The sequence below is a fragment of the Pteropus medius genome, unplaced genomic scaffold (assembly GCF_902729225.1).
Source record: "Pteropus medius unplaced genomic scaffold, Ma_sr-lr_union100, whole genome shotgun sequence".
Taxonomy (NCBI): Eukaryota; Metazoa; Chordata; class Mammalia; order Chiroptera; family Pteropodidae; genus Pteropus; species Pteropus medius.
In genome coordinates this window covers 1,967,580-1,987,227 of record NW_024342468.1, presented here as the reverse complement: position 1 = coordinate 1,987,227, position 19,648 = coordinate 1,967,580, and the positions used below count along the sequence as shown (strand labels likewise).

The following is a 19,648-nucleotide window of genomic DNA, read 5'->3' as shown; positions in this document are numbered from 1 at the left end:
GCTGTTACACTGACTCGTGTCCACTTCCTGACTTTACGTCCGGTGTCGCTGATCTTTCTCTCCGTCCCTGAGCCGACGCCTCACGGTCTTAGTCTTTGTGGTTTGATGTCGCTCGTGTGGAATGGTGCGTCAGGTAGCCTGCCTCTTCCCTGCAGCATCTCGAAGCTTTTATTCCTTCACGGGGACCTTCGATTCAGGCTTGCGGTGTGGGGGAAACACCCCCTTGGAATGCCGATCGAATGGACAGATCGACTTGAGGATCATGAAATATCTACGGTGTTGAGGTCTACGCAGAAACATCACGTGTCTACTTATTCAAGTCATTTTTCCCCTGCCCCAGAGTAAGGATGAAAAAACATTTCTGCAGTGAAGTCCGCAGGCTTCTCGCTGAGTGTGGCAGCACGTGCTTTGTGATCATAACATGGGCATCACGCTCTTGGGTTCGCTGGCTCACGGGAGCTGCTGTGCTTTGGGCGTCTGTTCATCGCTGGCTCTCGTGTGAGCCGCAGGTGAGGCCACACAGGTGGCCGACTGGTTCGCTGCCGTCGTGCTGACCTCGGGTTGGCGGTGGTGGGAGCCGCCTTGTTGAGGTGTGGCCTCCTGGGAGGCCTGGCCCTGCCAAGGGCGTTTCTGTGCAGGTGCTGGTCATACCTGTCTCCCAGGCTTTTCCAGACATACGTACTGAGGCCCCGACCCAGTTTCTGTGAGGCTGCCCAGCCGGTGGGGTCCCCTGGCTCGCCTGGGCAGAGGTGGGCGCCTTCTGTCCAGTCACCGCCCTCGTAGGGCCCGTGACTCTCAGGAGAGGGCGGTGGCCTGTCTCAGCTCACCTGTCAGGCAGGTACGTGGGCCTGTGTCTACCTGGCTCCTCTGGGGAGTGCGTGCTGGCTCTGTGGTCACTCAGCACCCCCCCGACCTGAGCAGGGACCCAGGCGGAGGCAGGTCAGAGGAGTCCCAGCCCGGCCCCTTGCAGGGTGGCTGTGTGAAGGACACCGCACGTGGCTCCGTCCGCTGGACTGCAACGCTGTGCTCGCTGCGGCCGGGAGCGTCAGGCCACCTGCCCCGCCCTCACCGTCCGACGTGCCCTGAAGCCCGCGGGCCAAGCGGAGCGAGGCTGTGGGCTCCTCAGTTGGTGGTTGGCAGGACCTGGTGACCCACAGTGACGGACCACAGGAGGGTGGGGCCCGGCACGGGCTGGTCGCAGAGGGCAGGGGAGGGCACTGGGCAGGGGGCAGTGGCAGGGAGGCGAGGGCAGCGTGGTGGCAGGGGTCCCAGCAGGGAGGCTCAGGGGGTGGCCCTGACGTGGGCTTCGGGCGGGGGACACTGGGCTGCGGGGGGAAGAGAAAGGCGGGGATTTGAAGGCCTTCGTCCGTTCACCTCGGAACCACACACTGTCCCTCCCTGGTGTCCCTTGCCGTCTGCTGTCCAGCACCCCCGATGGCAGGCCACGTCCTTCACGGCCCCTGTGCCCTCCGGACGACCCACAGACCCTCCCTGCCTCTCCCTCTGCTCCTGCCACAGGTCCACACGGTCCTGCCTCCAGGCAGCCTCTCCTGCCTGCGCCTCGTCGCCTCTCGGGCCCGGAGCGGAGCCGCGGCCCCCGGCCCCACCCCACCCTCACCGCACAGCTCTTGTCCCCACAAACTAGCGACAGAACTCGTGCCCCGTGCAGCCTGCACAGGGGCCGCAGGATGAGTCGGTCTTGTTTTGCATGTGTCCCCAGCTCCCGGAACGGCCTGCGTGTTTGCTGATTGACTGACCGATGCACGGGGAGCGGGTACCGTGAGAGGCAGCACCTCCCTCCTCCCGGGGTGTGGCCTTGGCTCTGTCTCTGAACCTCTCTGAGCCTCAGCGTCTACACCATAGAATAGAGACGAGTTTGTGGCCATGTTGCCATGTCCCAAGGGCTGCGTGAGCGCTGGCAGCCGAGGTATCCCGCACAGGCCTGGCCGTAGCGGGCGTCCAGTAGAGGCTGGCCACGTGTTTAAGCGCGCTGGCCCTGTGTGGTTATTGCGAGTGGGGGTGCCAGGCCCAGAGGAGAGGCTCGGGCCCCGCCTGGCTGGCCGGGGCGTAGGGCAGAGGGCGGGAGGTCAGCGCTTACCGTCCAGGTTAAAGACGGGGACTTCCTGCAGCCGGAACCCCCTGATGCGCCTCAGAAACTCCCTCCGCCACTTGGAGTCCTCAGGCCCGCTTCTGGCTGGGAGCAGAGGAGCTGGTGACCCCAGAGTCCTGTCTCGATTCCGCCCTCTCCCCCTGGGTCCCCGCTGGGCCTCGAGCCTGCTGCTCTCCAGCTGGTCAGTGGCCTGGCCGCAGCCCTTGTCCCCCAGCCTGCCTCGTGACCTCGAGGAGAGGCGCAGGCTCAGCACTCCTGGAGGGGGCGAGCCAGGCCCCGTCCCCTTGGGGAGGACCCGCCGGGGTCCTCACTGCACACTCGGGGTGACGGCACCCCCCGTCACCCCGACCCCCTTCTCCCTGCTGCCTGCCACCCTGGTCCTGTGGCCCCCTGCCACCCCCACTCCAGAGGCCCCGCCCCTCCCTCACACCTCTGTCAGCTTCGGGACCATGTGACCCCCCCCCACGTGACTCAGGGCTGTTACGTTACGTGTCCCGGTGGAGCTGGGGACAGCTTTTTCTGACCTGCCCCTGAGACTCTGAGCCCCAGGACGCGCCCGGCACGCAGCGGGCAGGAGATGGCAGTGAGGCGTGTAGGGTGCAGACGAGTGTGTGAACGGCGGGGAGCCTGGCTGAGGGGCCCCAGGGTGCAGCTCCAGGCAGCCCAAGCTGGCACCCGCACCCTCCGAGCAGCGAGCTCTGAGCGCTCAGCCCGGGCAGACGCAGGGACTGCCCGGAGCCGGGGAGAGCTGCCACCTACCCAGCAGCGCCCACAGGTCGGTGACCTCGCCGCTGTCCTCGACGCGGACGTACAGGATGAGGCTGCTGTAGTCGGTGCTGACAAAGCGGACGAGCATGCTGCCACCTCCCTCAACTGTGGGGACAGACGCAGGCAGGGACAGCTGCCGCCCCGCCCTCCTCCCCGGGGCTCTGACCCGCCCTGGGGTGGCACGTTGGCTGGAGGAGGGAGAACAGCTCCTTCTGGCTCCTGCCTTGCCCCGAGGCCGCTGGAGGCACGAGCACCCCGTCCCCGCCCCCTCCACCCCGGCGTGGGACCCAGGCCAGGCCTAGGCTACTCACAGGAGCCTCGATACTGGCCTCGGAGCCCAGTGGGGTGGATGGTGACGTTCACGCCTCTGCACACACCCTCTCCTCTGGGAAAAGAGAAAGGGGCTTCCATCTCGACCCGGGAGACCTGAAGGGTCACCTTCTGGCCTCTCCCTGTGCCCGGGGCCCCAGCCGAGAGAGAAGGCAGATCCATTGGGCCGGGGGCGCCTGGGGGCTGGAGCAAGGACGGGGGCTTCCTCGTGTCTCGGCTGCAGCCAGACCTCCCAGGAGGGGTCGGACCCAGGCTGTCCTTGGCCGGGAGCTTCAGGTCTTGGGGTGGGGGCCCAGTCCTGGTGCCTCGATCCCTGGGCTCCACGCACAGACCAAGGCTTTGGCCCCCCACCCATGCCCCCACCCCGGGGTCTTCAGTTTCTCATCTGGGGGGTGGGGGGGCCGTGCGCCGACCTCGGTGTCTGAGGCCGGCATCGGCGAGGTGTGGCCGTGACTGTCCTGGGCGCTGTGTTTACACGCTGTTCTCCGCATCCCTGAGTTCAGCCCAGGTTGTCACCGGACGTCCCTGGAAGCGCAGCCCTACCCAGGACGCCAGCCGGCAGGACCCGCCGGGCGAGTCTTCCCCTCGGCCCTCCGTCGTGCAGCTTCGGGGCCGGGCCTCTCAGGGCGGCGTCCGGGGCCCCAGCTCGGCACTGCACGTCCCTCCGGCTCTAACCACTGGCCACTGTCCCTGGGGAGGCCCATGAGCGTGAGCATCGCCAGGAGCTGCAGAGGCCACACTTACGTCCAGAACAGGACGAGCTCCAGGTCTGTGTCCCGGGTCCGGATGGAATGAAGCGCGAGCCTCAGGGGGTCCTCTGGGGAGACCAGGTCTGCGCGGCTGGCGGCCAGCTGGACGGTCAGCCAGCGTCCCTCCACCTGCAGGGGGCACGCAGGGGCGGGCAAGGTGCCCGGCCGAGTGGCGTCAGAGCCTCCAGCCCTGGTTCTCAGGCCCCGCATCAGTGCCGTGTGCCGCCGGCGGCTATGGGCCCCCGGGGGTGCTGGTGACGGCCCATGGACCCCGGGCTGGGGCGGGAGCGATCTGCCTCTGCCCCTCTCCAGGCCGCTTTCGTGCCCCCCACGCCCTCCTCGCTGCCCGCCTCCCTCTCCGCACGTCCTGTAGCCCCTCCTGACTGGTCCAAACACCACGTCCTGCTGTGTCCCGCGCCCCGGCCGAGTCTGGGGACAGTGAGGGACGCCCTGGAACAGCCCCCGGTGCTCTCGCCGCAGCCCCCGCCGGGCACCACCCCTGCCCCCACAGTGACTGGTGACGGGCAGGTGGGGTCACACAGGCAGGGACGAGTCTGGGGCCCTGCTTGCCCAGAGCCAGGGGCGGGCAGTGCAGGAGGAAGACCCCCACCCTGCGGGGTGGGACAGCCGCCCCGAGGAGCACCCCTCGCCCGCCCGCCTCTCCCCGTTGGTGTCCGGCCCCCTCCCGCCCGCTGCCCCCACAGTGCCTCCTCCAGGCGACACTTGCACCCGCGTCCTGGGCCCAGGCCGAGTCTGGGCCCGAGTGGCACAGTCACCTTCCGGGCATCAAAGCCTGGCTGCACTGGCACTTCGTCTGGAGCCTGCTGGGCACCGGCCAGGCCCAGGCTGAGGGTCAGCAGCAGGAGTGGCCCTGTCCCAGGGGCCCAGCGGGAGGGCAGGCCGGGCGGCCGGCGGCCCTTCCTCACACACGTCCCGCGGCCACTCGCCCGCACGGCCGCCCGGGCTGCCCCCGCCGCCCTGCCCGGACGCCCTGCACGTCCCGGAGGCATTCTCGCTGGTGACGCTCCTCGCCTGTGTCCACAGTGTGTGCAGGCGTCACCGGCGGGGACCGCGGGCCGTCGGGCGGTTTAACCACCAGCCCGTGGGAGGGGAGAGGCCAGGAGGCGTGTCTGCTGGTCCCATAGGACACGGTGCCCTCCTCCCAGCCGCGCTCCCGCAGTGTCCCCGTCCCCGTCACCGAGCCAGAAGCAGAGCCAGAAGAACAGGTGCCACCCTCTCCTCACTATCTGGGGGCAATGAAGCTGCACGTGAAGCCTTAGGGTGCTGCTCGGCACACCCGGTCCCCTCTCCTGTGGCCACCAGTCCTGGGGACGGGACTGATGACCCCAGGCCACCGCAGGGATAGTGGGGGTGGGGGCATTGTCATCACGGGAAGCCAGACGTATGAAGCCGAGGCTGGCCCCCGGGTGCCCTCCGCAGCTGCGGGGCTCCCCTGCCTGGTGCTCCTGCCTGGGCCCAGCCGTATGCGTTTGGCGGCTGCCGGGGCCAGGAGAGGCCCGAGGATGCCAGGGAAGCTGCACTGGCCCTGGGTAGAGGGGGTCCCCCTGTCTCCGGGAAGCTGAGCTGGGTGCACCCCTCCCCCCACCGTGAGAAAGGCGTCCCTGGGCCCAGCTGGCCGGCTGTCAGGCAACTGTGCCGCGGTGTAGCTTGGGGACAGTCGTGATGGCGTCAGAATGTATGCACGAGGTCGCCCCCGAGGTGGGCCCGCCCCAGGGGCAGCGCCGTGTCCAGCCCGGCCTGCAGCGGGGGAAGCACAGAGTCACACCTGGGCTGGGCTCCCAGTGTCCTGCTGTCCCTATCCTGGTGGCCCAGGGAGCCCAGACTCCTGCTCTCTCCTGCCACGGCCTCCAGCCAGTGGGGAAGCAGAGGGCCAGGTGACACGCCTGCACACGTGTCCTCAACTCAGGGCTGGCGCCGACCCTGTCATCTTTACACCCCCTGTCCCCAACCACACACGCACCCAGAACCTGCAGAAGCCCCCACAGGACGTGGGCCCAGCGCCCGCCTGGACCCTCACGCCTGTCAGGCAGCAGCACCCATCCCGGCCCGGGGCCGACTCCGGGTCTCCCCGCCCCTCCCTGTCCCCTTCCCAGCCCACCCGAGGGGCCCCACAGACAGGCAGAGTCGCCAGGAACTGCTGAAGCTCTTTATGTGGGACCAGGAGAGGGGATTCGGGCTGGGGGAGGGGACTGGGGTGGGAGTGAAGCGGGCCCAGGATCAGGGCGCCCCCATGTTCCGCAGGACAGAGGGTCTCGGTGGGGCCTCCTGGGGCTGCCGTGGAGCGGAACGCCTCCTGCCCTAGAAAGGAGGGAAGGGGCAGGTGAGCGAGGCCAGGATGGGCAGGGGTGGGGGGCTGCGGCATCGGAGGGCCGGGGGAGGTGGGCGGCTGCCGCACCCTTGGGGACTCTAGCCGTGAGGTCTGAGCAGACAGGAGGGGGACCCTCCGGTTGGCTGCCTGCAAGCTGCCACGCCCGCGTGCGAAGGTGCAGGGTGACTTCGGGCCGCCGGGGCCGGGGGTGGGGGAGGCGGGGGGGACGGTGACAGTGGCCTGGGTTCTGGCTCTGCGAGAGCCTGGGCAGGGGACCTCAGGCGAGTCCCAGGAACTCCAGTGTCTGAGGGGATGTGCAGCGGTGAAGCCTGGAGAGTCTGTGCCGTGTTTCTGAACCTCAGGCCACTCGCGGGGTGGACAGTCACAGAGGCGAGCGGGCGGGCCGTGAGGAGGGACTTCAGCCTCAGCGGCCAGCGCACCGGGAACAGCGGGGGGCAGACGGTGTCCCGCCTGCACCCCAACCGTGGGGGGCGCTCTCGGAAAGGGTTTTCTAACTGCCCAGGGACTGGCACCCTGAGACGGTGTCTGCAGGCCCAGGTGGGGCTTCCCGGCCCACTTGAGCAGGGGTGGGGACGGGTCACATGGCCTCTTGAGGCCCCACTAACCACAGGACTCACCCTACTGTTCGTCTTCAGGGCAGGCGGCTGCAGGAAAAAGGAAACACAAAGCTCAGAAGGCCTCAGGGCCAACTTTGTCCACCAGCATTTCACACGACCCCAGAAAGGACCCATTCAGAATCGGATGCAGCCGCTCTGCTTGCTGCCCCACCGCGGGGACCCGGCCAGGCCCCTACCAATCTGCCTGGGGAAGATGATGTTCTCCGGGTTGGAGCCGTTGGCGCTCACTTCGTTCTTAAAGGCCGCCAGGGACTCCTGGCTCTTGCTCTTGTCCCTTCCTGTTGGTGACACCAGGAAGCACGAGGGTGAGGAGGGGCTGAGGGGGCTGGGACTCTGTCCCGGCCTGGGGCGGCTGGGGCGCGGGACCATGTGGGGCTGCACCAGGGAGGGAGGAGGGCAGCCGCCAGCAAGGGCGCCCTGCCAGAGGACGAGAAGCTGGCACGGGACACCTGGGGGCACCCGTGATGCAGTGAGGGACAGGAAGGCACGTCGGGAACACGCCTGCCGAGGACGGCCCTGGGTCGCGGGCTGTCCCTACTGGACTGACAGTCGCAGCTCCTGGCCTAGGGGGACTCAGGTGACCCCCTCGGGGCCTCTTGTCTTCAGGCGGGAGTGGCACGGGCCTCCTGATGCCGCCTGGAGCCGGCAGCCGCAGAATCAAGCCCCGGAGCTGGGGGTCTCCTCCCGTGCACACGCCGGAGACCTCAGGGGAACGGTGCTCTGGGATAAACTCCGAGGAGCCGCCCACGCACGGCGGGGCCGGCCCAGGGGCACCGTGACGTGTGGAGCCCAGTGCCCGCAGCCAACCTCTGCTTTCCCTGTGTCCACGCTGCAGGGGCCCGGACTGGGACCCTGAGCCCTGGACTCTGGGGATGGGGCACGCGCTCCCTTAAGGAAAACCCGGCCAAGGGAAACGGGGGACGGGGGTGCGGACGGCAGGTGCCGGGGGGAGGCCCTCACCTATGAGCTTGGCCTCGTGGACCACCTGCCCCTGCACCTCACTGTCGCAGTAAACGACGTAGTGGTCCTTCACGGGCAGTGGCTTGAAGCGCAACAAACTCTTATACTTCGCTGTGGAGGGAAGGACAGTGGCAGAGCCCCAAAGAGGCCACACGGTCCCCCAGGAAGATCGGGGCTCGCCCAGCGACAGCCGGCAGGCCCCCTGGTTTCCACATGCTCCCAGCTGCCCGGAGCTCCCCCAGGCCCTAACCCGAGGCGCCGTGGGGTCCCCGTCTCCAACGTGCTGGGAGAGCCCAGTACAGGAAGGGCAGTCACACCCCACCGTCGGGCGTGGGGTGCTCAGCAACGTGGCACAGCCACAGTCGGCCCCGTCTTTCCTGGGGACATGTCTGGCACACTTGGTACTCGGCGCCAGGTGTTCATAGAGAGGGAGCATAATGGGGTCGGAAAGGAGGGGGCTCGAAGACCACCCCCCTCCTGCATATGTGTGGGTGCTGCAGGCCGGGGCTCCCAGACTCACTGGACACGTATTCGCCGGGCCCTGGGACTTTCTTCAAGACCGTTTTCAACGTGTGGCACTGACCCTGCACCCTGGAACACACAAGCCATGTGGGAGACACGGTCAGGCCCTGGCGCCAGTCCCCACCTTGGAGCAGCCACAGGGCAGTGCCCGGGAAATGTGGCCGGGATCTCGGACGGGCTCATGGGTGTCACGCTTCTCCCACTCCGATGCCAGGCTCAGCTGGGCCCTTGGTGTCACCGTGGCCGCTCCCTGGAGGAGGAGGGGTGAGGCACCCACAACCAGCCAGCCCACCAGCTCCCATCAGGGGCACCCCAGTGAGGTCCCCTCCATGGGGTGTCCCCTCAAAGCTGCCCAGTGCAGAGTGTTGAGGGAGGGGCTGGGGAGGACCCCGGCCTGGTTGGCTCGCCACCCAGACACTGGCTCTCCTTGTGTGCCCAGGGAGGGGACCACTCACAGTATGGTGTATTTGGCATTAATCTTTCTGTATCCATCCAGGGGCTCGAAGATCAGGGGGGCTGCTGCTTCCACCTTCAACTCGGGAATATCCCGGTCCATGACAATGGCCTTCAGGTACCATGTGCCTGACAGCTGGGGAACATTCTCCTCAGTCAGGGCTCGGGAGGACCCCCCACCCCGAAGCTCCCCACCCGTTCTGCAGCCTCAGCCACTCCCCCACCCTGGGGGCCAGAGCATCTCCCAGGCCAGCTCGCCCAGCAAATGCCCACCACCTCACCACATGTCCACCCCCAGACATTGGCCCCTGGCGCCGTGGGCTGGCCGGAACCAGGGCCAGCCTCGCTCCCGGGGCATCTGGCACAGACCCTCTCGCCCAGGCTGGCTGAGCCCTTGGGGGCCGGGGTTAGCGCCTGACCCCACGATGAGTGTCCCCGCCTCTTCCTGAGCCCTGCAGCCCACCCCGTCCCCTCAGAGCCTCACATCCAGACTCTGCTCGCTCGAGGCTGGGGGTAGCAGGGCAGCGACGAGGCTGAGGCCGAGGGTCAGGATCAGGGCCTTCATCTCTTGGGATCTGTGCTCACGGCCGCCCGACGGGTCACTCACTGGGGCTCAGAAAGGCTGTGCCGGCCCCTCGCACGGCTGCCCTTTATACCCGCTGGCCCAGGGTCCCCTGGGGAACTTGGCACAGATCATCAGCCAAGCCCTTCCCGCCGTAAACCGTGGCCAATTCTGCACTGGGGCAGATAAAATGTCACAATTGTTGAATGTCACCGAGGAACACTCGTGACCCTTGGCCACGAGGGATCGTCAGGGCAGGGTGCTGTCTGCAGGAAGGGGTCTGCAGGCGGGGCGGGGGCGCTGGGTGCATGGAGGGGAGGCCTTCTGTGAGGGAAACCACGGAGGGGGCGTGTGCGGTGCCGGCAGACAGCCTCCTGCCCGTCCCCACCGGCCGGGCTCACACCCTTGCTGCCAGAGGAAGGATTCAGGCCGGATCGGACAGCCGTGGGCTTGGGTCTCAGCGACCCTCCTGTGTCCCCGGGCAGGCCACTTACCGTGTGAACGTGACGGTGGCGCGTCCCCACGCGGACACGCCTTCCCTCCTCTGCGCACAGAACAGTGACGGAGCGGATAGAAAAAGCGAGGATCGAGGCGGACGGACGCGTGGATGGACAGGTGAGCCTGGACACGCAGAGGCGCTCACACTCACGCCGGCGCACACGCACACGCCGGCGCACACGCACTGACTCCGTGTCCTGCACACCAGACGATCCACGAAAACACCGTGTGGGGCGAAGCAGGTTACAGGGATAGGAGCCCGTTCAAGACGATGACAAGTGTGCCGCTCCGTACGTGCCGCCGTATGGTGACGACGCCCAGAGATGGAAAAGCACGAGGTTACGAAGTGAGACCCGGCCAGAAAACAAACAGGGAGGGCATACGGAAGAGAAAGGATTGTAAATACCGACGGCGAATACGATAGTTAATAGAAGACCCAGTAGAGTCGCTCGCAGATAAGATCAATTCGAAACTCGACACAGTAGCAGAGAATCCGTGTGTTGGAAGACAGCGCCGGCGAAATCAACGGGAAAGAGAAAAATTCGGAAGAGAAGTCGAGGTATCAGAATAGGTTGAGAGTCCGCAGCCGATATGTGGGGAGAATCGCACAGTATTGGAGATGGTGTCAGAGGGCAGTGGGTCTGAAATGCACACGCACACACGCACGTGCACGCGCACGCGCAAACGCACGAGGAGGAACGAGGAGCTCTGATATAACGTCGTAGGAGCTGCAAAGGACAGCACGGAAAATGATGGTGGGAAAAGCTCGGAATTCTCGGGAATTAAAAAGACATGAGATCTCGGATCTCGCGAGCAGAATAGAGAGGCCCACACCTGGAGTATGATAGAGAACTGCAGATCGAGAGGGAAAAGCAGGCACAGCCAGAGAAGGGGCGCCTTTCCCCCGGGAAACGTGAGCGCAGACGGGCGGCAGACACCTCCACGGTGACCCGGGACCCTGGAAGGCGGTGGATGAGTTTCTTCAGCACATGGAGGGACAACACCGGCCGAGCTCCAGCCTCACCACGCGCCGAACGGGAAGCGGAGACATCTCAGAGACACGGAGATCTGAGGGTTTCCTGCCACTGGCCTCGGCCGCGGCGGCTCCGAGAGCGAATTTCTTTGAGGGCGGGCGTGACCCTGCGGGGCGCCTACCGTCTGCAACGGCGATGGACTCGGACGCTCACGCTATGGCGCAGTCTGCCATCTTTCTGTGCCCGTTTACGGGTGAGGGGAGGAAGTCAGGGTTTGGAGGGGTGTGCCGGGCGGCAGCCCGTCCACTGCCATGCTTTGCTGGGACTCCGTGGTGTTTAGGGCACTTCTCAGCCTTGCCATGTGTTTTCTCATTTTTCTCGAAGTATTTGCGTCGTATCTGTGTCAGGTTGTCTCCTGACGCCCCCGGAGGGCTCACGAGTCGGCCTGAGTTGGCATGTCCTCCTGTCTCCCTCCCCTGCAGCCTCCGGCCTCCGAGCCCTTCGAAGCCCAGCAGAACTGCCACCTTCAGAGGGAGGCCCGACCGCCCAGCCCCCGGGGGCCAGCTGCATGTCTCCTTTCACGGTTGGTGGTGCGTGTCCTGAAGTGCTCTCGAGCCTTCCGCGCCCCCTCCCCGACCCCACCCCACTCCACCCCGGGCTCGTCGGCTCCTCCAGGGCCTGGCTCACAAAGCCTCCTTGAACTTAGCCCAGGGGGTGGAATCGCAGGTCCCTGACAGCTGAGCCGCGCTCGGCGGGGACGTCCCAGGGTACAGCGGGGCGGCCAGAAGGGCCTGTTTGCCCAGGGAGCTGCCTCCGGGAAAGGTCACGCTGTTCGTGTTCCAGCTCTTCTCCTTGAGCTCCTGCGAGGTCCCTGGCGCATCCGAACACAGGACCCCTTTGTGCTGCGGTGAATGTCACACAAACAGGATCGTGCCTGGAGGCCACTCACTCCCACGTCCTCCCATCACGCTTGCCAGGCCGGGGCCCGTAGACGTGGCCTCCAGGGGCCTCTGCCAACCCTCTCCTCCTGCCCTCCCAGCTTGGCCTCTGCGGGTCCTCGGCCTCTCAGAGCCACAACGGGGTCCCTGAGGCGGACAGCGCAGGGGGCCTGGCGGGACGGCCTTGGCCAGCACAGCACCACCAGCTAGTGGGGGTGGAGGGGCCTCGCCGTGAATGCAGTAAGCTCTTAACCAGATTTCTTCCTGGGGGGCGGGACGCCTCACTCTGCAGCTGGGATGGGCCTGAGCAGGGGGGGGCTGTAACCGTCCCCTCTATCATGCGGGGGGGATCACCTGCGTTCTTTCCCTGCGTCCCTGGGGATCCCCACAAAGAGAAGCAGGAGGGAGCAGCCAGGCAGGCAGGACCAGCCTACAGGCCTGCGGGCCAAAGCCCTCCCCGCCCCCCCGTCCCTCCCAAGGAGCCCCGCCACTCACACTCACACTCACACTCACACACTCGCACTCACACACTCATTCACTCTCACTCACATTGACAGACTCATACACACACTCACACACTCACTCACACGCACCGCAGCCACACCTTCCAGAACTTTCCACCGCTCGCGTGCCCTGGGTCCTCACAGCAGCCCTCCGCCTGACCTCTAACGCGACTTCGACATGCCCGTGGCAGTGCGCCGTTGCTCACTTGCACTGGGTGTCGGTGAGTGTGTCTTGAGCACAAGTAGGGTGACTCTGAATCAGCTGCCCGAGGTGAGACTTCTGGACCCAATGGCCCTCTCGTGTCACGTGTCGGTAGGCGTCGGGGTGCTCTGCCCCAACGCCTCCGTCGGGGCTGCCGACCGCAGCGGCTTCACAAGGGCTGAAGGGCCACTTGGCCTTGACCCCGAGAGGTGCTGTCACTCATGTCCCTGCACGGCGGAGAGGGCGGGGTGGGAAGGCGGGCGAGGGGCGCCTCCATCTCAGGGTCTTCCTGCCCCCCCCCCGGGTGGACGGCTCTGAGGGCCGCCCTAAAATTCTCTCCCCGGTTTCTCCCCTCCTTTTGGATTTGCGAGCTCTTGGTTGTCACAGGTTGACCCTGCTGTAGGCCAAACGCTAAGGGAAAGGCCGCCCTCTGCATAGGGCATTGGACGAGACAGGATTTTTACCCCCTGCTTTTGAATTTTCAGTATTTCCTGGCTTTTGTAGAATCAGAACCAAAAGTTGCATTTCCATTGTAACTTTACACTTTTAAGAAAAGAAGTAAATTGCCTATAATCTCACCTCCCCCCCCAAAAATCAGCCCCCCAGTGCGTGAGGCTGGCCGACAGCATCCCCGGGCCACTGTGGCCCCGTCAGGACGGCCACCCCTGTGGGCCCTTGAGCGGAGACGGGAAAGCTCCCAGGTCCCAGGTAACACCACAGAAACCCGACCAGAGCCGAGGCCACAGCCATGCGGGCCGACGCCTGGCTGGCCGACCCCACAGCTGGAGACAAAGCACAGCGCCCGGTGAGGACGCCGCGCGTGTTTGGGACAGCGGTGCTGTGGACGGTAGGGGTGGCCGGGGAGCTGTGGGCGACGACGGCGTGAGCATCGGGGCAGAGGCAGGTGCTGGGCAGGGAGAGGTCAGGAGTGGAGATGGGAGGGGCTCTGCCCAGGCCGCCATCGAAGGCAGAGCCACCAGTGTTCCCAGCTACAAGGACACTGACCCCTGGACAGAGCCACAGGATGCGTGTCCGGCCTGCAGCGGTGGCCTTTAATCTGCAAACTGTCTCTTGGCTCGGTCCCCACTGCGGATGAATCATGCAATTCTCTGTGCCGTGGGACACTGTGTCAACACGCGAGCACACTGGCTTTAGCTGGCTTAGGCTAAGGATGGCGACAGTTCACCTTTACCGCAATTCTCGGGGTTCCGCCTGCTTTCTGTTCCGGTTTCGTTTTGTTTGGGGGAAGGAGATGTTACAGGTTGCAGTAGGAACCTGTCCCTTGAAAGTTAACCTTATGACGACCCTAAGAAATCCCAATTTCTTGTGCTCCGCATACGAAGGCACGGTTGTCACCCGTAAAAGTTTCCCTAAAATGATGGGGGACCCCCACAGGTGTGCCGAAGAATTCACCCGCGCTCACCGCCCCGGCCTCGCGGGCTGCCGCCAGCTGGCCCACGTGCTGGCCGGCCAGGCCCGGCCGACCGGGCGGAGCACCGTGCTGCACCCCGAGCATTCAGAGAAGCAAACCCCTGACTTGGCGAGAGGCTGGGGCGCTCGCCAGAGACGCCCACCGCCCGCCGCCTCTCCCGAAGCCCGACGAGCCTGCCTGCGACTCATCGTCGGCTTCCGATGGTTTTCAGAGAAAATTCTGGCCGTCCTTCAGCTGCTGACTCTACCTGAGCGGCTTTTCACACGTGAGGTCAGGAGCTGCTGCGAGCCCCCTGCATCACTGGAAGCCCTCGCCCCGGCCGAGAGAAGTCCGGGAAAAGCAGCTGGGGGGCTCCCCCAGATCTGTGGGGGGCCCAGCGACCCCGGGAAAGTTCTCGGCTCTGGCTCACCTTGGGGCTTTCGTGAGGTGGGGTATAAGAAAGGAGCGTCTGGCCTTTTGCTACTCAGAAGGCTTAATTTTAAAGGGACAGGTTCTGACGGGGTCGCAGGAGGAGAAATCCGGGGGCAGAGGTGGGGGCAGGGGCGGGCAGCCCTCGGGGCCATGTTGTTTCTCTTTAACTGTTTTTGTTTGTTTGGTTGGTTGGTTTTTTTTTTGCTTCAGTTCATTCAAAATTTTCATTTTGCAAAGGGACCGTTTTGGACTCCGGGTAACTTTGGGAACCTCAAAAGACCCATCGAAATGAGAGCTCCGCTCGGGTTTGACCGGTCCAGGGCTATGGTTCTCCAATTCGGTTGTAAGAAAACTAAGTTCGGGGACTTCAGAAGGCCGCCCCCGCCGGTGGCCACCGGTGTTCTAAATGACTCGTGGTCGAATTGGTCCCTTAGAAATGCACTGGAGGAGGGACCGTGACTTCTAAATGTAGAACCTGCCGGGGTCCCTGGGGCGGGGTGGGTGGCGCTCAAGGCATTCGATGGCTGCGATGTCATTCTTCAGGACCTCTCCCTCTAGAGCGAAAGCCTAAACAGGCTGCAGGCCAAACACCAGCGGGTCCCCCAGGAACAGCCAAGGACCCCGAGTTCAAGGATCGGGCCGAGGCGCCGACCGAATCCTCCTGGACAAAACGAGGCCTTGCCGGAAACGGGCGACACCTCAGTTACATCCAAACACAGCGCGAGGGACTTTGGGACGCAAGGAGAGAGGAAGCCGGGGCCAGGAGAAGGGGTGCCCCGCAAACCCCAGGGCTGACGAGGAAGCAGTGGGCTCAGTGGGCACCGCGTCTGCCTGCTCGCCAGCCTCGGAGCAGTGGGGTCCTCTCTGCACCCCCGTACGGGCCCCCAAATAATGTCGGCCTGCAACAAATAGCCAGGCTCTGTCTCCGTCTCTGTCTCTGTCTCTGTGTCTCTCTGTCTTTCTCTCTCTCCAGCAAATGGGTTTCTTCTGGAACGAGGAGGAAGTGCCACTTGGGACATGCTGGCTATCGAGGAACCAGGGCAGTTCCGGAGGACGGAAGCGGGGAAGGCTTTGATAACGGAGAGGGGGCGACCCGGGGCACTGTGGCAAATGAAGCGGCCATCGGGGACACTGGGAGCTGGGGTGTCCTCGCTTCTCGCTGGCCCAGCCGAAGCGTCTCCGGTGGCTGGTGGCTGGGCCGTTGCTGGGTGAGAGGCGTCTCTCCTTCCTCCTGCTGAGCTCGGCACTGTAGTGTCGCTTCCTGTGGGAGGTGCGAGGTGCTCTCTTCCTGCTGGGGTCAGTGGCCTCCCTTGGGGGACACGTGTGTGAGCGCCCTCCCGTCTGGCCTCCCGACTCCGTTTTACGTGAGGTTCCTGTTTATGAATTTCCACGCTCTCGCACGAGACGCATTTACACACGTGTGTGTCTGCCTGTCGCGATCATGTCAGAGGCCCCAGGGTTTGCTCGTAGAGACGCCTGCGCCCCTGTTAGCAGCTGCTCAGCTCCGCCCGTCCCTGGGGGCCGGGACCGACCGCCCCGGCCCCTCTGCTGACCCGAGTGCCCTGATGGGCATTCCGGAGAAAACCGCTCTGAAAAATGGTGTGAGGATTTCTGCGTGGTCACCTCCCAGGACAGCGCTGGCAGGTGGATGGGCGCCCCAGAGGATGGCCTCTCCCCCTCCCCTCCAGGGAGCCGCTGGGGCCTCCGCTCCCTCGCTGTGTCCCCAGAGCCCGTGTGAGGGGGACAGTGCCCTCTGGCGGTGTTTGCAGTGCGTGCGTCCGGTCGGGGAGGCCCCTGGACACGTACTGGCGCGTGCGCTGCCTCTCGGTGTTGCTCGGGGTGTCCCCTCCTTGACCCTGGCTTTCGAGGGTCTCTGCACCCAGGGGTGTGGAGCCTCCCTCTGGCCTTGGGTCTCACCTCCCAGCTTCCTGCATCTTTCTCCTGGGCGGGGTCCTGCAGTGGCAGTGACCTCTGCCTGGCCCTCGGCGCTGCTGCTCCCGCCCGCTAGACCAGCCCTCTGCTCCCGCATCGGGCCCAGACCTGTCTGCACAGACCTGTCCCCTGGGCTGTTCGCCTGGGCTGTGAACACGACCCCTCAGCCTGCTCCTGCTCGGGGCGGGCCCCACCCCCCGACATCAACCCCCCTCCACGCACATGGGGAGTGGACCTAGGGCTGCCCAGAGTGGTGGCCTGGCCTGAACTGGCCCGCCCTGTGTCACCTTTGGGGCCCCCTGAGGAAAGGGCCAGAGGCATCGGGGCGAAACCTGCCCCACGTGGAGTGTCTGTCGGGGCTGTCACCGCGGCCTCCCTGAGCCCACGGCCTGGGGATGTGGGAAGGTGGCAGGTGGACGCGTTGCTCTCGAGGGTCTCCAGCCAGGAGAGCTCGGGAAGGGGCTTCTCTAGAGACTGGCTGCTGGTGACCAGGGCTCCGAGTTCTGTTGGGCTCCACGTCGGGAAGTGAGGCCTGGGGTGCCCTGCCCGGGCTTCCTCCTCAGACAAGAGCTGAGTGCTGTGGGCTGCTGACTGCTCGCCCTGCACCCCACGCCTTGTCCGTACTCACGTGCAGTGACGGCCCGGGCTTTGAGGACACGAGCTGGGGTCAGACCTGGCTCCTCCTCCTTACCAGTGGTATGACCCAGGACAAGCGTGTCCTCGCAGGATGCCCCAGTCAGGGGTCAGCCTAGCGTCTACTCCCCAGGGTGTCATTGGACAGCTGCGGTGCCCGCACCCCCTGGGCAGGGGCACGTGGATGCATGTACAGACCTCGCGGTGGCGGTCACATGGGGGGCCAGCGGAGCCCAGAAAACAGCGAACGCAGGCCGCACCTGCTCCAGGACCGAGGGAACTCACGTCCCCGCCTGCCTGTGTCCTGGGCCCCGGGAGGGTAGAAATGACGTGATATTCCGACAGCGTCCCCTCTGCCATCAACCTTCCAGGGCTCCCGTTACAAATAGACTCAGGGCCAAGCACCTCACCTCAGCCCAGGTGCTGGGCAGGCCCCTCGAGTGACATCCCGCCTCCTGGTCCCGCCCCTGTGGGATCCCCAGCCCCCTAGGATGTATGAGCTTTGTGACTGCGTTCCAACAGGACGACATGATGGGGTGTCACTCGAGGTGGAGTTATGAAAAGTCTGTGACTTCTGCTGGTTTCTTCTCTCACCTGTGTTCCCTCTCTGTCCCTCTCTGTCCCTCGGCCTCTCTGAGCCAGCGTTCTGGAGAAGCAAGATCAGGTACTATGAGCTGCCTGATTGGGCCCTGGTGCGGGGACCAAGAGGGGCCCGGCCCGCAGACAGGAAAGACCTGCGACCCCGGTCCAGACTGAATCCTGCCAATACCCGTGATCGATCTCGGAGACAGACCCCGCCCCGGCAGAGCCTCAGCCGAGACCGCAGCCAGGCCCCCCGGGGACCCCCCAGGCTGCGGCTCCCAGCAGAGCCGAGACGGATCCTAGTCACGGGGCCTGTGAGATGGGCAGTGTGTGGCCTGTGAGTGCTAAGTCTGAGCAACGCTGTCACACAGCAGAGACGCTGGCACGTCCCTCCAGGCCCGGCCCGGCCCTCCTGGCCCCTCCCGCCCCTCCCCCTCTCCCTCACTCTCTCCAGCCTCCGGCTGAATTCCCCTCCCCCTCTGAGCCTCTGCGCCTTCGAGCTTCCCCCGCACACTGTTCCCAGACGTGTGCAGGGCTGACCTGTCTTGTCCTTCTGGTCACAGCGTCACTGTCACCCTGGAGGCCTTAGATCCCACCGAGCCCCGCCCCATCACCGGCCTCATTTCCCCAGAGCACTAGCCCTTCTCTCCCACCCGGATTTGCTTCTGCGCTTTCGTCCATCTGCTCTGCCCCAGCCCCAGCCGTGAGCTCCCGGAGGGCAGGGACCAGTGGGTCCTTTCAGCACCGCCCCAGGCCCAGCACGGGCCCCTGCTCAGGGTGAGCGTGGGGGGCGCAGCAGCTGCGGGTGATGAGAGGGTCTCGGGGCCTCTCTGCCTCTGAGCTTCTCACACGGTGGACATGGAGGTTAATAACAGAAGGTGCGCGGTGGGTCGGAGGCAGGGGGATGCCCAGAATGACCCCCGGTGTCCCTCTTCTGCCCGGATTGCTCCACTGAGCAGAGTGGGCACAGCTCTCCCCCTGGTGGTCGGCCCCAGCACTGCAGCCCCAGGCAGGAGATCCAGAAAACAAAACACACACCTTTGTTTGGATGTCGTCAAGGCAGCAGCTCGCCCTGAGCCCGAGGGGCAAAGGGGCGGGACCTGCCGGCTCCGGGGGATGTGAGGACCTCTGAAGCCTCCCCCGCAGCCCCCTTTCCCTCCGCTGTCCTGGTGTCCGGTTCATTCACGAAGCCTCCTCACCCCAGCCAGGACCATAATGCGGACTCGCTTCCAGATCAGGACCCAAGGCTCCAACGAGGATGGCCTTGTCCCCAGACGAGTGGCCGGTGCTCTGCCACATTCTGCACTGCCCAGGTCCAAAGACCCCCAAGCCCCAGGCTGCCCTCTGCTCAGAAGGACCCCGAGGGAATAGAAAGCATTCTCCCTGAACCTGGAGCACCGGGGGTCGTGGGTGCAGAACTGAGTACAGCAGACTCGTCTAGGAGCCTGTGGAATTTTCAGTGTCACACCATCTACGCACCTGGTTTACAGGGGAAGAGGCTGAGGCTTTCTCCCCTGTAGCCCCGCCCACACTGGGGGCGGGGCCCCTGGTTCCAGGTGCCCCTGAGGAGCAGCGTGGGGCTGCTTTTCCAGGTCCTCAGGATGCTCCAGGGCAAAGCTGATGCCAGTCACCTCCACTTTACAGAGTCTGGGAGCCCACCGAGTTCACACGAGTTCACACCCAGCAGGCAGCACCTTCCTCTGCAGCCGAGGTAGGGGCGGACATTGAGCCAGTCACAGGACGGGGAGCGGGAGCTGTCCGGGGTTCTGGTATATGCGGGATGGAACAGGCGGCTTTGCAGGGGTCGGAGCTGCCTGGGGAGTGGCGGCTCCGGGAGCCCGTGGGCGCAGCTGGCAGCGGCCTGCACTGGGCAGGCGTGAGGGCAGCGCCCCCTGCTCCTTAGCAAGGCAGCTCGTCCTTTAGACCCCAAGGAACGGAAGGCTTCTGAGGTCAAGGCTGGTCCGTGGGAGGTTCGATCAGCCCGGCTACCGGCATAGTCACGTGTGGCAGCCGGAGAATTTCAGGATGAAAATGGCCTCTTAGAGTGGCCCGGGCTGGCAGGCGGGGTGGCAGGTGCCCAGGCGGCCTGATCCACTCCAGTCTGTATCTGCCGCCTACCCAC

At 65.3% G+C, this 19,648-nt stretch overlaps 2 protein-coding genes across 6 annotated transcripts; both read right to left on the bottom strand.

The window, feature by feature from the left end:
* Positions 1-1,965: 1,965 nt before the first annotated feature.
* On the bottom strand, positions 1,966-4,967 carry LOC120602756 (lipocalin 1-like). The gene is made up of 5 exons (XM_039862996.1): positions 4,734-4,967; positions 3,953-4,086; positions 3,190-3,263; positions 2,870-2,983; positions 1,966-2,194 (listed from the first exon to the last, which is right to left on the bottom strand). Exons 1-5 carry the CDS (start codon positions 4,965-4,967, stop codon positions 2,088-2,090), a joined length of 663 nt encoding a protein of 220 aa, XP_039718930.1. The 3' UTR covers positions 1,966-2,087.
* An 897-nt stretch (positions 4,968-5,864) lies between these two features.
* OBP2B (odorant binding protein 2B) lies at positions 5,865-19,037 on the bottom strand. Of its 5 annotated transcripts, none has more exons than XM_039862988.1 (8): positions 18,180-19,037; positions 9,344-9,592; positions 8,862-8,995; positions 8,405-8,475; positions 7,885-7,995; positions 7,101-7,202; positions 6,925-6,951; positions 5,865-6,276 (listed from the first exon to the last, which is right to left on the bottom strand). In XM_039862988.1, exons 2-7 carry the CDS (start codon positions 9,422-9,424, stop codon positions 6,926-6,928), a joined length of 525 nt encoding a protein of 174 aa, XP_039718922.1. In that variant the 5' UTR covers positions 9,425-9,592; positions 18,180-19,037; the 3' UTR covers positions 5,865-6,276; position 6,925. The 5 variants fall into 5 exon arrangements, with proteins under 5 accessions (XP_039718922.1, XP_039718920.1, XP_039718923.1 ...); XM_039862986.1 differs by having other exon boundaries at positions 9,344-9,597; positions 18,180-19,036; XM_039862989.1 differs by lacking the exon at positions 9,344-9,592 and having other exon boundaries at positions 18,180-19,033.
* Between the last annotated feature and the right edge of the window lie 611 nt (positions 19,038-19,648).

Bases quoted from the DNA above. Each gene is read 5' to 3' on its own strand.
- LOC120602756 (XM_039862996.1), bottom strand. From the start codon at position 4,967: ATGCCTCCGGGACGTGCAGGGCGTCCGGGCAGGGCGGCGGGGGCAGCC. The intron at 3,264-3,952 runs GTAAGTGTGGCC...CTCTTTTCCCAG, and splicing joins GAGCTCGTCCTGTTCTGGAC to AGGAGAGGGTGTGTGCAGAG. The intron at 2,195-2,869 runs GTAGGTGGCAGC...CTCTGCTCCCAG, and splicing joins CGACCTGTGGGCGCTGCTGG to CCAGAAGCGGGCCTGAGGAC.
- OBP2B (XM_039862985.1), bottom strand. From the start codon at position 8,320: ATGCTCCCTCTCTATGAACACCTGGCGCCGAGTACCAAGTGTGCCAGA. The intron at 7,203-7,884 runs GTGAGGGCCTCC...TGTCACCAACAG, and splicing joins CCACGAGGCCAAGCTCATAG to GAAGGGACAAGAGCAAGAGC. The intron at 6,952-7,100 runs GTAGGGGCCTGG...TTTTTCCTGCAG, and splicing joins CATCTTCCCCAGGCAGATTG to CCGCCTGCCCTGAAGACGAA.